The 16,458-nt window shown below is 39.5% G+C and overlaps 1 protein-coding gene across 1 annotated transcript in view; it reads right to left on the bottom strand.

Moving 5' to 3' along the window:
* DSCAM (DS cell adhesion molecule) overlaps positions 1-16,458 on the bottom strand; it is a 703,505-nt gene that overhangs the window by 273,388 nt on the left and 413,659 nt on the right. Inside the window, exon 9 of the mRNA XM_023193411.2 lies at positions 12,193-12,471. Coding sequence (XP_023049179.2) covers positions 12,193-12,471 — 279 coding nt within the window. The remainder of the gene's footprint in view (positions 1-12,192; positions 12,472-16,458) is intronic.

Genomic DNA, 16,458 nt, shown 5'->3' with positions numbered 1-16,458 from the left:
CCAAAGGGGGACTCTGGAGAGCAGTTGCAGTGAGGTACCATAAAGCTTTTTTGGTGTGTCTATAAAAAACAAGATAATAAGTGACTGCTTATCTGGTGAATGTTGTGAGGTGCTGTAAACACCCATCCCTACCTAAAACATATACACGACTTCACTTAAAACATATCTCCCAAAAGAAAGCATATTAACTTGAGACAAGCCATTAGGATTTTAATATGTATCATATCTCTTAGAAGAACACACACATTCTCCTCGGAAAGGTAGCATCTGAAGGTATTCTAATCCCCTAATCTTTCCCAGCAGATCAGCCATTCACTACAGGGTAGACTTTCAATGAGGCAGTCATAAACTATGTGAGAGGAGATGAATTATCTACACCATATAGTAAATACTTGGAAATTCCTGGTAAGGCTAATCTCATCAACCTTGCAAAATCCAGAACTCTTAATTTTGAGACATAAATGTGAGCCTACATGTTATAAGTAGATAGGAACTCTAGCTACCACATATGATAGACTGAGAAGATGGTTAGGGCCTAAGTTAGCAAGGGGCTTAGAAGCACGTTACAATGATCTGAGCCAAGCTGAAGATCACTTTGGCCTTAAAATAACCAAGGAGGAAGGGAAAATGTCAAGACACAAGAAGCAGCCAGAGATGGAATTCACCACAGTGTTTCTGGAGAAATCATTGCTTTTAATTTTCTAGCCTTACTTTCTGTAGAAAGATTTACACATGAAGCAGCACGAGACTACCAGCATAAAGCCAACTGTTAAACACACTGGCTTGGTGTCCAGCTCTGCTATTTCCTATTGGGTAATTTTGTGCAAACTATAAAATGGCTCTTGTCTCAATTTTCTTATCTGAAAATTGGAGATAATTATGGAATTCATTTTTAAGGACTGTTAAAAAGATCGAATAAATTAAGCTTAGAAAAGTTCTCAGAACTGTGGAGATATTAACTGCTATAAGAGTGCTGGTTAATTTAGTGAATGCAGGTATGTCTGGCTTTGACTTTTTTTTTTTTTTTTTTGAGACGGAGTCTCACTCTGTTGCCTAGGCTGGAGTGCATTCGTGTGATCTCCACTCACTGTAACTTCTGCCTCCCAGGTTCAAGCAATTCTCTGCCTCAGCCTCCTGAGTAGCTGGGATTACAGGCGCCTGCCACCACACCCAGCTATTTTTTTTGTATTTTTAGTAGAGACGGGGTTTTATCATCTTGGCCAGGCTGGTCTTGAACTCCTGACCTCCTGATCCACCCGCCTCAGCCTCTCAAAGTGCTGGGATTACAGGCGTGAGCCACTGCGCACGGCCCGACATATTCTTAATGAGCAAAGTTCCCACCTTGCAAATGAAATAAATAATTTACACAGCCAACGGATCTCCGAGATATTGCTTAACTAATAAGCAATGTTACTTCATGTAGAACACTTCATGGTATTCGGAGACAAAATGTAATTAAGAAAATGCAAATATATTTAAAATCAGATAATAAGGAATGACTGTCTCTAGGTGAGGAAATTATCTCTAAGAAATATGGTAGAGATTATATAGAGCTAAGTTTTCTAGTAAAAGTAACCAATCAACCTCAAGAGTAGGTGACAAAGTTGAAGACATCGTGCCAAAATTATTCTCCCCAGGTGGAAGGGAAATCTGCAGCCATCCACATTCTGTGCTCCATTTGGCTCAAGTTCTGCCAAGAGCAAGAAATTGCTCATCAATGGACAGGGTAGAAAATCTCTTGCATTCCCTCTGGAAGCACGTCTAATTATAATTGATACATTACCCCTCCCCTCAATTTGATTCCAATCCAACAAAATGTTCCTTAAAATCTCATCAAAGAAGTTTATATGAGAAACAACTATTGAAATACTGTAAGTATAAGGCAGTTACAGATGAAAATGTTCCCTATATTACTAGAATAATTACCCTGTATCACTGAAAACTGTTTCTGACCCTGGAGTAGCCAGGGGATTTCCCATGTGCACCTCTTTCCTCATAGACTGGAATTCTCTCTTCAGATACCCCAGTGATTTACAGTCACATGAAGACCTAAGAAAGAAGCTTCTGCAGTAAGTGAACTTCTTTAATTTTTATAGCAAAGAGAATAATTAATAGTTCGGATATTTGATGTTTGGCTGATACACCATGCAACTTGAGGAAAATGCTATATTTTACTAAGTGCATGAATAAGCCAAATCATATACATTTCCTTCAAATTTTGACAGAAGACTGTCATGAATTTAAATATTCAATCCCTAAGTGATTTCTTATCAGGTACCAGTGAATATGTAGGTCCCTTTCATGAAAATGAACTTGTGAGTTACAATAAGAATTCTAAGACTGGGAACATCCATGTACTTACATCAAGAAGACCTGAGGCCACACTCCTCAGATCCGACACCTTAAGAATATGCTTGGGTTGAGTTCTGCCTGGCAAAATTAGAGGTGATGGATTCCTGGGAAAAGTTGTAATAAGATTCTAAACAAATTTCTTTGCCTGCCCAGAGCCTAATGGAAAGACAACAGGCATACAGTCCCTTGGGGGTTGCCATCACTTTGAGACAGCTGCATCACCAGCTAAGATTAAAATTCCAAGGCAGGGGAGTGTCTGAACGAGGATCCAGTATTTAACATGTAACTAATGACAGTATCCTCGTATGCTCTAAGCACTGGGAATGACCATTATCCCTAGGGACAACAGAGTTACCAATTTTTTAAAGTAAGCAGCAGTTTTTTTTTTAAAGTAGAGATATTTTTAAAGAAACTATTAATATTTGACCTACATATTTTTTTTTCTACAAAATGGCAGCCTAAGAAATTGTCCTAAAGGAATCAGGAGTCCCCCCAAGGAGTCACTTAGTAATAAAAGTGAGCATTTCCTGAGGACTCAGTGGGTTTCAAGTACTCCTAGTTCCATCCTTTGACCCCTCCAAGAATTGCCCTCAAGACAATTCTTATTTTGCTTGCTTATTAAAGAGAGGATCCCCTACTATGGCCCTCTCCTGCTTCTCAGGGTGTTGTCTTCAATCTTCTCCACATCTTACTCACCAAACCTCCTGAGCTATTTCACCCACTCCCATCATGACGATTGCCTTCATCTTCTCTTGGTGTGTAGAGCACCATATCCCCCCATCATTAACTTATATCACAGGTACACCTCTAACTCAAGTTTCCAAAATGGTACCTGTTCCTGTCCACCATCCATTAAGGTCCTCAAGCAAGAAAAATGGAATTTCCTTTCATATCCTCTTCTTTTATTTCTTTTTTATCAGATACTGATAATTATTTCTTGAAAATGTAGCTTCAGATTCTCTTCATCTCCACTGCCACACCCCAGTCACAGTGAGTAGTCTGGTTATGTGGGAAAGGGGCACAGCCCCTCTGTCCACCCGGCTTCAGCACCTCTTGGTGGACAGCTCCACCTCCACACACTTTGCCAGGACATTGCATTAAGGGGATGGGTCCCTCTCTTTGCTGTCTCAGGCCTTCTCAGAAGTCATGAGCCTTTACCCACCTTCCTGGTGCAACCCTGACATGTGGAAAACAACTGTCCATCACTGAGGGACAGGAGTCAGGGTATAAATTCTCTGCCTCACTTTCCTGAGATCCAGTGGGGGCAATTATGAGGCCTGCTCTATGCCTACTCTTCTCAAACATTAGAGGGCATCAGAATCACCTGAAGAGCTCATTAAACCACACATTGCTGAACCCTGTCTCCAGTGATTCTTACTCAGTAGGTCTGGGGTGGAATCCAGGATTTTGCCTTTCTAATGAGCTCCCAGGCGATGCTGAGGCTGCTGGTACACAGACCACACTTCATGAACCACTGTTCTACGTGATTCCTTAGAGGGCTCCCAGTAGGAATGAGCTCCAGTTGCCCATAGCAGCAATCAGCTCATTAAAGTAACTTTCATTGATTTTTTTTCTCCCTTTCTGATCTCATTCTTTCCATTCTGGGATCCAGGAATGACATTCCAAATAAATAACCTGCCAGCCAATTTCATACCTCACATTCTACTTTCAAGGGAACCCAACCTAGGACAAGGCCCATATGTCTCTTATTTAGATTCCTCAGCCCCCTAACTGGTCTACCTGCCACCAACTGTCCCACTTGAAAATTCATTCTCCACACAGTGACCTAAAGGATCTAAGACACAAATTGAATGATATGACTTCCTTGCTTCAAAGCATCCCATATTCCCATGGCCCTTTAGTATAATCCAGACTCTTGGGATATTTTAAAGAATTTTTACGGCTTGAGCCCTTGGTCTCCAGTTGCATTCTGTGACATTCTCCTCTTGCAGACTTTGCCCCAACCATTCTATCCAGTCCCCAAGACTGATGTTGCTACCGAGTCTTCACACAGATTTCTTCATATCTTTGTTTAACAAGTCCCCACTTACTATTTGCATCTTAGCTTAGCACTCACTTGGGCACATTTTTTCCTGATGTTGTGGATAAGATTAAGTGCTTCTCTGAGCCCTTGATCACTTACCATAACCTTTACTACACTCATTTGGTATTTGTTTAATAGTCTGTCTCCCATACTAGGCTGTGCATGCTATGAGAACAAGAACCATTCGTTTCTCACAGACCATGGTATGCCCAGCCCACAGCACAGATCTGGCGTACAGAAAGCACTCTGTACCTATGTGTGGAAAGGACACATGAATAAATGAATGTTTTTACTTCAGTTTTATAGACTAGGGAAATGGAGCATGGCTAAGTTAATAACTCAGATCAGGGTGACCCCCGAAGCCCGAGGTCTTTGAGAAGAGTGGACCCAACGGAAGTGCCATCTGAGGGACAGCAGAAGACAGCCTCATAGGAGGACTCTGGCCAACAAGATACAGAGCCTGAGACGGAAGGACTGAAGCCTTTGGGACTGCTGCCGTTTGGGCCAAAACTTATGATAGAACAAAAACACCACCAGGACTCTATAGTGTCTGCGTGTATAATTCCCCAAAGTTTTTGGTTTCCTTTTTTAAAGATGATATTTTGATTTCCTTTTATTAGTATAACACATTATTTGGTATATTGTGGTGAGCCCGCTTGCCAATATAGTTGGTTTTCCAATAGAGCATGACATGGTTTGGCGGTGTCCTCACCCAAATCTCATCTTGAATTGTAGCTCCCACAATTCCTTCATATAGTGGGAGGGAAACAGTGGGAAGTAATTTAACCACGGGGGACGGATCTTTCCCATGCTGTTCTTGTGATAGTGAATAAGCCTCATGAGATCTGATGGTTTTATAAAGGGGATTTCCCCTGCACAAACTCTCTCTTGCCTGCCACCATGTAAGACGTGCCTTTCACCTCCCAGCCACGTGGAACTGTGAGTCCATTAATCCTCTTTTTCTTTATAAATTAGCCAGTCTTGGGTATGTCTTTATCAGCAGCATAAAAATGGACTAATACAGAGCGGTTTTTCTGGTGGGGAGGAGGAGTAATTAAAGAGATGAATAGGTTCAACTACATAATTATATCACATCTCCAAGAGGCAATATGGCTAACTTTGCCAACACTTCTGTGAATCATAATTACATGCACATAACCAGCACTCCTGTCTCTCCAAAAAGAACAATTTGATATATATTCCAAAATACCAATATCTTGTCATGGGATCCACACAGGCTGAGAGTATCTGAAGTTTCAAATAGGTTTCTTTGAGGAAGTTTATTCCTGGTGTTGCCTAAAATGAGGGTTGTTTAAAATATAGAGGTCTTTGGCTTGATCTGTTTATTTTGTGTGTGTTGGAGGGGAGGATTACTTCTGTTGTTGCTTTATTTTTAAATAAAGAATACTATGGTTATAATAACACAGGCATTTCTCTAGTTTTAAATGTAGTCCAGCGTCTTATGTTTGGAAGCCATGGCTTCTAAGTTGCTATATATTTCCAAAGAATTAATTTAGGTTTCCCTAGCTGTAAACGTGGGCAGAAATTCAGTTTTAATGAATGCCATTTGGTGGAGGTGGGAGGGAGTGCGTGGATAAATACCACCATTCTCTACTCGGTGACATTTAGTTGAGATGGGACTTGGCCAAAGTCTAGGTAAGATTTAATTTACGACACTGAATATTAAATCGATGTTTTCCCATCATTCTGAGAATACATGGCCTGGCCCCTGCTTATCTCTCTGCCTTACATTTTCTGTCCTCTCTTACTGAACAGGAGGCACCTTGGGCCTCTTGCTGTGCTGTGAACACATAAAACTCACTCCACACTGTCTTCAGACTTGTTGGTCTCTCCGCTTGAAGCTCACTTCCTACAATTCCCTGGGTCGTACGCCTTCACTTCAGTCAAGTCTCTGCCCAAAGATCTCTCCAGAAAGCCTTCCCCTGCTCAGCCTACCTAAAACACTATTTTCATCCCCATCTTCCTCAATCCATGTACCACATGTTTATTTTTCATAGTCCTTGTAGATAACTGACATTTTTTTGTTCATTATCTCTTCCCTTCACTAGAATTTGAGCCTTATGGGGCAGAGACTTGGTGTCTTTATTTTAATCACCATGGTATCCTCTACACTCAGAACAATACCTATTATGAAACAGATATTTAAGAAATATTTTGGGTAAGGATGAATGAATGAAGTAAAATTATAGCATGAGAATTCTATTAAAAATTGGATCAACAGATGACAATAAAATAGAAACCTTCTATATAATTTTCATTTTTCCTGTCAACTGACAGTCAACTACTATTTTAGCCAATGTGTTTGTTTCTCTATGTGGCAGTTCACCATTAAAAGTCAGAAACCATGGACTCATCAGAAGATATAAAAAAGGGTGAGAAAACTAACCTCCTTTGGAATCACAAATACGAACTGTTGTGCTGGTGCTTTCCTGTGAGTGGTGCAGAGACCACAACAGGAAGCAAAGGGCAGAAGTGCTCTGTCATGAAGCCTAATGCTTTATTTCTAACAGCTTCATCAATGCAAGGTCACTCCACTGAGCAGGTTATCAGGGAAACCATCAGTCCACTGTCATAAGAACTATGAGATTTGGCTCTTATTGGCTCATACATAACAGCTAAGAGATTTTTGCTTTTGGGATTTTGTTTTTGTTTTCTTATATTTTCCTCAAGACAACAGCTAATTTATTTTAGATCAAGTCTTTACAAATCTTCCCAGTAACCCAGACTATCAAACAACGTGCTAAGTTTTACAATGACCTCAGGTCAAACTTTTCTTCTGCAGCTTCCTCGTATCACTCAGCCTTTATAGAAAAGAAGAGAGTTAGGGCCTTGCCCTGGATCAAGCTTTAACTTAAGGGAATGTGGTGGCTGGTTTGTATTTTACCTTCCACACCATTTAAACGTTCTCCATATTAGCAATGAGGCTGTTTGACTTTACCATTTGCATGTTCACTGGAGTAGCACTTTTCATTTCCTTCAAGAACTTTTCCTTTGTGTTTACAACGTGACTAACAGTTTCGCATAGGAAGCCCAGCTTTCAGCCTATCTTGGCTTTCAAATGCCTTCCTCACCAAATGTAATCATTTCTAGCTTTTCATTTAAAGTGAGAGATGTGTAATGACTCTCCCTTTCACTCTAACACTGGAGACCATTGTGGGGCCATTCATTGGCCTCATTTCAATATTGTTATGTCTTAGGAAATAGGGAAGTTAAGAAATGGAGACTGGGAAATGGTTGGCTGGTAGAGTGGTCAGAACACACACAACATTTATTGATTAAGTTTGCCATCTCATATGGCTACTAAACAATTATAGTAGTAACATTATAACAGTAACACCAGGGATTACTGATTACCAATCACCATAACAGACATAACAATAATAAAAGTTTGAAATGTGGCAAGAATTATCAAAATGTGACATACAGACACGAAGTGAGCACATACTGTTGGAACAAATGGTCCCCAAAGACTTGCTCGATGCAGGATTGCCACGAACCTTCAATTTGTAAAAAATGCAGTATCTGGGAAGCGCAATAAAGCAAAGTGTGGCCAGGCATGGTGGCTGACTCCTGCAATCTCAGCACTTTTAGAGGTCGAATGGAGTGTATCACCTGAGGCCAGGAGTTCAAGACCAGCCTGGCCAACATGGTGAAACCTTATCTCTAGTAAAAATACAAACATTAGCTGGGCGTGGTGGCACATGCCTGTAATTCCAGCTATTCAGGAAGCTGAGGCAGGAGAATTGCTTGAACCCAGGAGGCCGATGTTGCAGTGAGTGAAGATCGGCCCATTGCACTCCAGCCTGGGTGACAAAGTGAGATTGCGTCTCAAAAAAGAAAAAGAAAAGAAAAGTGCAATAAAACGAGGTGTGCCTGTTTGTACTGAATGCAGTACGTTGTGAATATGCTGTGCTATTGGGGGTCTGGATTTTGTTGTCTTCCTTTTTAATGTCAAATGTTGTTCGTGCACACAATTAACTTACTAGTGGACAAGTTTTATCTTGTCAAGAATCTTCTTAGGCTTTTTAGGGCTGGCCTAGAGTAACCCTGGCTAGATTAGTTCTACTCCTAGTAGGTGGCCTTTCTGAGATTTCAACTGAATTCCCCTATTCTGGCTAGTTAGAACTCCAGCATTCCCAAGCAGTGTGCAACTTCTGCTAGCACCCTTTGCAGGTGAAGAACAGTATTCAGCTGAAACTGCAAAGGAGCCCTGTACAGATTTCTAGAGATCTTTCTTTGAATAGCTCCCTAATCTCCAGTAGTTTGTCCTTCAATACCCAGTAATCATCTCAGTATCTTTCAATTTCTCTCTCTGTTTTCTCCACCTGCCAAGATCACTGTGATCTATTTGGGCTCTGCACTCCCTGTCATGTGCAGAAAGTATCCCAAGCAGCTATCTGGGGTGAATTTGGAGCTCACTGCATGCACTTCCTTTTGTTCCTGAGAGAATTTGTTTATGCATATCAGTCCAATTTATAGTTAGTTTGTAGTAGGAGGATAAATGTGTTACCTGTTAGTCTGTGATGGTCCCATTAGATAATTTTTGTTTTTCTACTTCTTTGACCCAAAACATTCCTCCTCCCTAAAATGTTCAGTCATTTCTGTTGGTGCTACCTAGTGGAGCTTCACACCATGGTTATTACACTACTTTGAACATACTACTGCACTGGTACAAAGAATTCTAGTTGCATTCACTAACTCAAGGACTTTGACCCTGTAATAACCTCCTTTTTATCTTGCCACATATTTTTTTCCTCTCTACTGGCTTATTCTTATAAGCATATAAGCATGCTGTAAAGTATCCAGTCTTAAAAATAACTCCTGCCCTTGCCCCATTTCCAACTGTGTCTCCATTTTACTGCCTCCTGTGATAGCAAAATTCCTAAAAATATAAAAATAGTTGTGTTTTCTGAGTTCCTGCACATTGGCTTTCTTTCTTTTCTGAAGCTCCTCTAATCAGGCCCTCGCTGCAATGACACCAGGTCATAAACAATAGCCATCAAGGTCATAAACAATATCCATCTTCCTAAACCAGTGACCAACTCTTGGTTTTCCTCTTTGTCTACTTTCAGCAGGATTCAATACTGTTTAATATCCTCTTCCTCAATTTAGTTCTGATTTTGCTTCCAGAGTGTCACAGTCCACTGGATTTTCTCCTCCTTTACAAGCTGCTCCTTTTCCCTCTTCGTCTCTTCTGCTGATTCCTCCTCCTCTTATTCTAGGGCTTTAAATGTTGGAGTGCTCTAGTGACTTCTAGGACAGGTGCTTCTCCCATATCATTGACCATGGTTCCCCTTGTCAAAACCATTCTTCCTCATTTCTTCTCTGCTTCTGCTAAAGACACTTTCATTCACCTTGTTATTAGGCAAAGCATGATTCCACTAAAGGTTCTTTTTTGATCTCATTTGCAACAATAACTCCACAAGCATGTTTTGTTTGCTTTACCACCAAAATAGATTGTGAATTCCACTGCTTCTCATAACCTTAACATTACCATCTTCATCCAAGGCATTATTATCTTGCCTGAATGTCTGAAATAGCCTGTTAACTACTCTTCTTGCTTTCTAGCCCAGTCCAATCTTCAGACAGCTACTAGTGTGATAACTAAAAAGATAAATCAGGCCATGGTGCTGTGGTGGTTACAGTCAACAGTGCCAACTCTTTAATCTAGAAAAAAAAAATCCACACTTCTAAAATGGCTGCATGTTCTAATGACTTAGGGGGCTGGGACTGAGACTTGGCTACATATTAGAATAAACCAGTGGATTTTACAAATTATTGATGCCTGGGTTCCACCTCCAAAGATGGTTCTTTAATTGGTGGGAGCTTCATCCTGGACATCAGGGCCTTTTTAGAGCTCCCTATGCAATCTGAATGTACAAGAAAGTTTCAGAATCACTACCTAGTGATTCTTGGGAATAAAAGAACAATTCCCCAGAGATCTGGAAGATGGATTTACCCCTAAAGATTATGATTTAATTGGTGCAGTTTGGGACCAAAAAATGCATGTCAGTGTTTTCTTAAATCTCCCAGGAAATTCTACAGAACTGTCTGGATTGAGAACCACAGTCCCACACCACCTTGTCCCTGTCTGTTTCTCCAGTCACACTGACCTGTTTGTGAAGCACATTTTCGTCCTCTAGGCTGCATTATCTCACTGGTGATTTAATATTAATTTAACTAAAGCTTATTTAACATATTTGAAGAACAATCACATGGAGACATTAATCATGTCATCATCAGCTACATTATCCCAAATAGCTAGGCTCAGTTTCAGCTCATCTGACCTTTGTCTTGGTTAAAAACTTCTGGTTGCCTTTTCTGCAAGGGCAAGTGGTACAAAAAGCATCCCTGCACATTTTTATCTGACATTTCAGATTCCTGACCTGGATCCTTCAGAGCAGATTACATACAAAGTAGGCTGATGTACTATTTTGCCCTTCACAAACCCAAGAGTCAACTCTGCTTATAAGAAAACACTCGGGAAACAGATACTACATTGGCTCCCTTTTATTTATCTTTCAAATTTTGGGAAAAAATCAAGTATCCTAATTCTTCAACTCCAAAGAGCAAGGTGGAAATGAGAAAAATGTCATGAGGATGTTAAGTTTGTGTCTAATTGAATATATATTTTCTAAATTATTCACCTGGGACGTTTTTTTTTTTTCTCGGAAATACAAAGTTAGTTTCTTCCTATGACTTCTAAGTCTGTGTCACTTCCTTTTGCTGGCAAGTAGATAAAAAGTGCATTTCTCCCCAGTCGGAAAGGTAGAAGAGTTATCAAGGGGACAAGGATTAAGGACTGAGGAAGGACATGAGAATCTCCTGTTCAAGAAAGAGCTATCTCCACTCTCTGGGAAATTACAGAAATCCTCCCGCTCCTAATAACTACTCTGAGATCACAATTTGGGGAATTTTAAAATGCAAATAATCATCGTTAATATAAATCTTTAACTTCATACAGTTACTTTTGCAATATGGATGAATACTGTAATGGTAGATTAATGTACAGTACTCTTGGAGAATCTTAAAAATCACAGAATATCTCTGATACACATTAAGAACACTAGCAGCTTATTTCATAGACGAAAAGTGTGAGCCTTAATGGGAATTTGGTGACTTGAATAGAAGTTCAAAATAAGACTAATGTTTACAGTTTAGATGTAATGAGATTACTGTCAATGTTTTCTGAACGTTAGCCTATGCTATTTTAATTCTTTTGAATAAATACGACCATACTGTGCTTAATTTTAAAATGTTGCAATGGCTTTCCAAAATAATGATATATTTAATGCTAAATACAATAGATGGGCAAAGAAAACCACATTTCTAAAACTCAAACAAACATTATGAAAATCTATTTTATGGCTCTTTAGAAAAACTTTGATATATAGCTTTGACACAGATTTTTAAAAAGCCATTTATTGAAATAAGAAATATTATTAAAATACGATATGAATACAATAAAGCAAAAGCTCTTCAACGTTAGTCCTCAAAACTCATTGGGTCAGCATACAGAAGCCTTATTTCATGAATTAAACCTTATGGCTCCCACCTTCTTAGCTATTAATTATTTAAAACATATTTTAAGTAAATAAAGTCTTATCTTGGAGTTTAGGGGAATTCATGGCTGTGATCCAGAGTTGTATTTTTTTAGTGAAATAAGACTGAATTTCAAAGTTCTAGTTATTTTCACAATATTTCAAGCCCCATCATCTTAAACCATTGTTAAATCAACTCTATGGATGCCACATGGCTCATGTTCCTCTGCTTACCTCTCACAATCAACTGGCTTTGGTGCTCCACCGCAGCGGCCTCATTCCGGGCGATGCAGGTGTAATTCCCATTGTGCATCAGGGAGAGATTGGAAATCCTCAAGGAGCTTGTGAAGTCAATATTGTCAATGGTCACCCCAAGGCTCCCGGGGATTGGCCGGCCGTCCTTCTGCCAAGTGATGGTGATGGGTAAGTCCCCTGAGACCACGACACACGGGATGAAGACCCGCTGCCCAATGGAGAATCTTGGAAACTCAAAGGGTTGTATGAAAGGTGGAACTGCAAGAAAAAAAAAAGTAACAGAGGGAAGATAATAACCAACTGTGCTTATCCTACATTTCTTTTCCTTTAACCCTGTACACGGCACTGAAAGAGTAGTACAGACAATCATAGATACAGCATAGAAATACAGGAAGTGTACCCTGTTTGAAATTATGCTTCCATTATTTGAATTTTCTCATCATTTTAAATAAAAAGCGTCGTTCAATTTGTACTTTAGCAAGTTACTTAACCTAATTTTGTTCAACAAACTTTTTTTAAATTTAATAATTATTTTTGAATGAAAATATTTCAGACTATATTCTGTAGTGTAAATAGCGCAAAAGGGGGATTTAGGTTTGCTTTTCCTTCAAAGCCTTTTAAAATGATGTATACAAGAGGAGGTTTCTTTCCTGCTTTGTGACTATGACGCTGCAATTACTGTTGCCCCTTCTAATTGTTTCCTGCCTTGTAAATAGGAATATTCTAAACCCACTGAAGAAGCAGAGATTCCAATCTTGGCTGGATGTGGTGGCTCACACCTGTAATCCCAGCACTTTGGGAGGCCGAGGCAGGAGGAACACTTGAGGTTAGGAGTTCAAGACCAGCCTGGGTAACATAACGGGACCCCCCCCCCCATCTCTACAAAAATTTTTTTAAAAAATTAGCCAGCTGTGGTGGTGTGCACCTCTGGTCCCAGCTACCGAGGAGGCCAAGGCAGGAGGATCCCTTGAGCCCAGGAGTTCGAGGCTGCAGTAAGCTATGAGGGCACCACTGCACTCCAGCCTGGGTGACTCCAGCCTGTCTCTAAAAAACTAAAAACTAAAAAATTAAAGTAAAATACATACTCCAGTTTTATTGTTAAAGTTTTTTTATGTCCAACTATTAACAACCATTAATTATAAATTCTTATTTCATATTAGAAAAACTACATCTTTACTTTGCATCTCTTAGTTTTTCACACTTTATGTGTGAAAGTTTTAATTATGAACTGGTCCATGGCAGGTTATTTGAGTTGATGTGTTGCTAAGGAGGTCGGGTTACAGCCTTCAGCCTGGCCTACCATGGACACTGCAGGCAAACTCAGCCTGGAAAGCTCTTTCCTGATTCAGTTTTGCTGAGTGATGCCTATTTGTCCATCTTGCCTCAGGAACTTCCTCAGTGCCCTCCTAGATGATGTCATAGGGTATTAGCATTCTGAAATAGTTAAAATGGAGTCAGATGGACCACATTTGAACCCTACCTGTTACTTGTTAGTTACAGATCATGAGCAAAGTAACATGCTCTTTTATCAGCCTAAAAGATTAGTTATTTATTGCCTTACTTTGCAAATGGGAAGAGTGATACCCAAAGATGTTACATTGCCCTTTTGGTCTCAGAACTAGTTAACTGTTATCGGAGAGCTTAAATCATGTCAGTATGGCTAATATCAGAGGCTGTAATGTAAGCCTTTTTTTGTGTTTTTGCATACATTCTTTGAAAGAAAAAGGTTTATTTGTATGCAGGGGCATGGAAATGACTAAGAGTACAAACTAGGATGATTAATCATGTGGTAATCTAATATAAACCAATGATTAGACTAGGAGTTTTTCCTAATGAAGTTGTTAAAGGTGTCTGCAGTTTATTCAACAATTCTAAGTCCATTTCTACTATCAGCTTAAGGAAGCGGTAAGGGATCCGGCTGAGAAATTTTAATAGAAAACCATTCATCCACTTACTTGTTCATTCAATCAAGTCATGTTTATTGAGCACCTGGGATGTGTGCGGCAGCAGTGAATGTGCTGGGCATGCAGCAATGGGCATAACCCATCAGCCTCTGCCAGTGGAGCTTCCATACATAGCCCTAGGCAGCAGACAGCAAGGAAATGCAGCCATGGCGCTTCCTTTTTTCGTATTATCACCATGACTGCTGTCTGCTTTCAAAAGCAGTCGGGAGCTAGAACTCAAAATTTCAAATACAGCCAGAGGTAGAAGAACTAGGTGGCTCAAGTTAGGTCTTACTACGGGAATTCATTTTTTTTAAATGGCCAAAGGTACCAACAACCATACTCAACGTCCATCCTGCTGTGGATTCTCAATGTAAAGTCAGAGTTCTGGGATTGAAAAGGACTGATCTGATGCTAAGAGAAAAGGTCTCAAGATGAGGTTCTATCCAGTGCTGGAGGAGAGAATCGGGTCAGATTAAGGTGTGAATGTTCTCAGTTGGAATGTGCTGGAGAAAATGTCATGTTGTACCAAAGGTGCTTGTATTTCTTTAAATCTTGCCCCCAAGTGGCATAAATGTTCACTACACATGTAAATATTATTAATGCTAAATTGCCATGCTTTATTAAAGAAAATAATGACATTTCCTCCCCTTTGATTTCTTGGACATAAAAACCTTCTTGTCAGCATATTCAGACAAACCTTGGCTTAGTGCTTGCCATCTGAATTACAGACAATTTTTCTAAGATATGAAACTTCGGAGCCAGACTACTTTGGTTTAAGATCAGCTACGCTGCTTACTATAGTTACTGAACCCTCTCAGGGTCTCAGCTTCCTTATTTATGAAATAGAGTGCTGCCTTGAGTTCTGAATGAGTTAACACAGTAATTCACAAACTTGGTCATACATCTGAATCAGTTTCTTAGCATTTGTTCTATTTCACAAGCCTTTAAGATGAGGAAAAAACAGGTAAGTTGAAAGGTTATTGGTCTAATTTTCTCTATCAGTTACAACAGGGAGAAGGAATACATAAGGATTTACTTTCTCCAAATCAAGAAAGAAAGGTACGACATAGCATACTTTTTAATCTAGCTATTTAATAAGAAAGCCAGGCATGGTGGCTCATGCCTGCAATCCCAGCACTTTGGGAGGCTCAGGTGGGCAAATCACCTGAGGTCAGGAGTTCGTGAGCAGCCTGGCCAACATGGCAAAACCTTCTCTGTACTAAAAATACAAAAAAATTAGCTGGGCATGGTGGTGCGCACCTGTAGCCCCAGCTGCTAGAGAGGCTGAGGCAGGAGAATTGCTTGAACCCGGGAGGCAGAGGTTGCAGTGAGCCGAGGTCATGTCACTGCACTCTAGCATGGGAGATAGAGGGAAACTCTGTCTCAAAAAAAAAAAAAATAATAAATAAATAATATAGGAAAACACGATACAGTGTAGATTGTAAATAGTTGTAAAGTAGCAGAATGTCCCTTTAGAACATAAGAGAGTTATAGAATACAGGAAATGTATGTGCATACAATTTTTCAAGAACAGAAGTAACAGGTAGCTATAGAAGAATCGGCATTAAAACCAAAACGAAAACCAAAACCCTATGCTTTCTATAATTCCAAAATATTTGTAACTCATCAATTTACGGTATTTAAGGAATATTTTCATCATTACTTTAGTACAAAGCAACAGGGCTGAAAATCAGGAAGGACACTTCCACAGCACTGAAAAACCAGTGTCAGAAAGCTAATGCACTAAATCTCATACACATTATTCCAAGGATAATCCTTTGCTTTGAACATCTTATTTTAAATCATTACAACACTCTCAGTTATCTCATATCTTGGCCTAAATCAGATTCTGGGAGTTCAGGCACATTGAAGAGGGCTTAGTAAGAAGCCACGATTGGCAAGCATAAGGAGGAGAGAAACTAAAAGTAAATTATAAAGAACAGACACAAAAATGCAACACACACTGTAGTTGGATGACATTTTGTTTGGAAGCGCATTGCCCTTAGTAGTCAGCATTTTTGTAACTAATATAAAATTGTAATACTTAATTAGCATTCCAAATTATAAGTCATGGTTAACATATTAAATAAAAAAGATACATTTAAAATATTTTAAAACATATCTACAAAAAAAAAATCCTTTCCAAAAAGGTTAAAATAAAAATCAAAGAAAAGTTTAGAGGGAAAAGTCCTTTTCCCAGAAGAATGTCAAAATTAGGTTTGCTACGTGTTGTTCTGCTTGCCACATTATGTAAGGACACATTAGGTCAATATGCACATTACATCACTGTTAATGTAAA

The sequence above is a fragment of the Piliocolobus tephrosceles genome, chromosome 19 (genome assembly GCF_002776525.5).
Source record: "Piliocolobus tephrosceles isolate RC106 chromosome 19, ASM277652v3, whole genome shotgun sequence".
NCBI classification, from domain to species: domain Eukaryota; kingdom Metazoa; phylum Chordata; class Mammalia; order Primates; family Cercopithecidae; genus Piliocolobus; species Piliocolobus tephrosceles.
The sequence above is the reverse complement of the archived record's forward strand: the minus strand, read 5'-3'. Positions and strand labels throughout refer to the sequence as shown.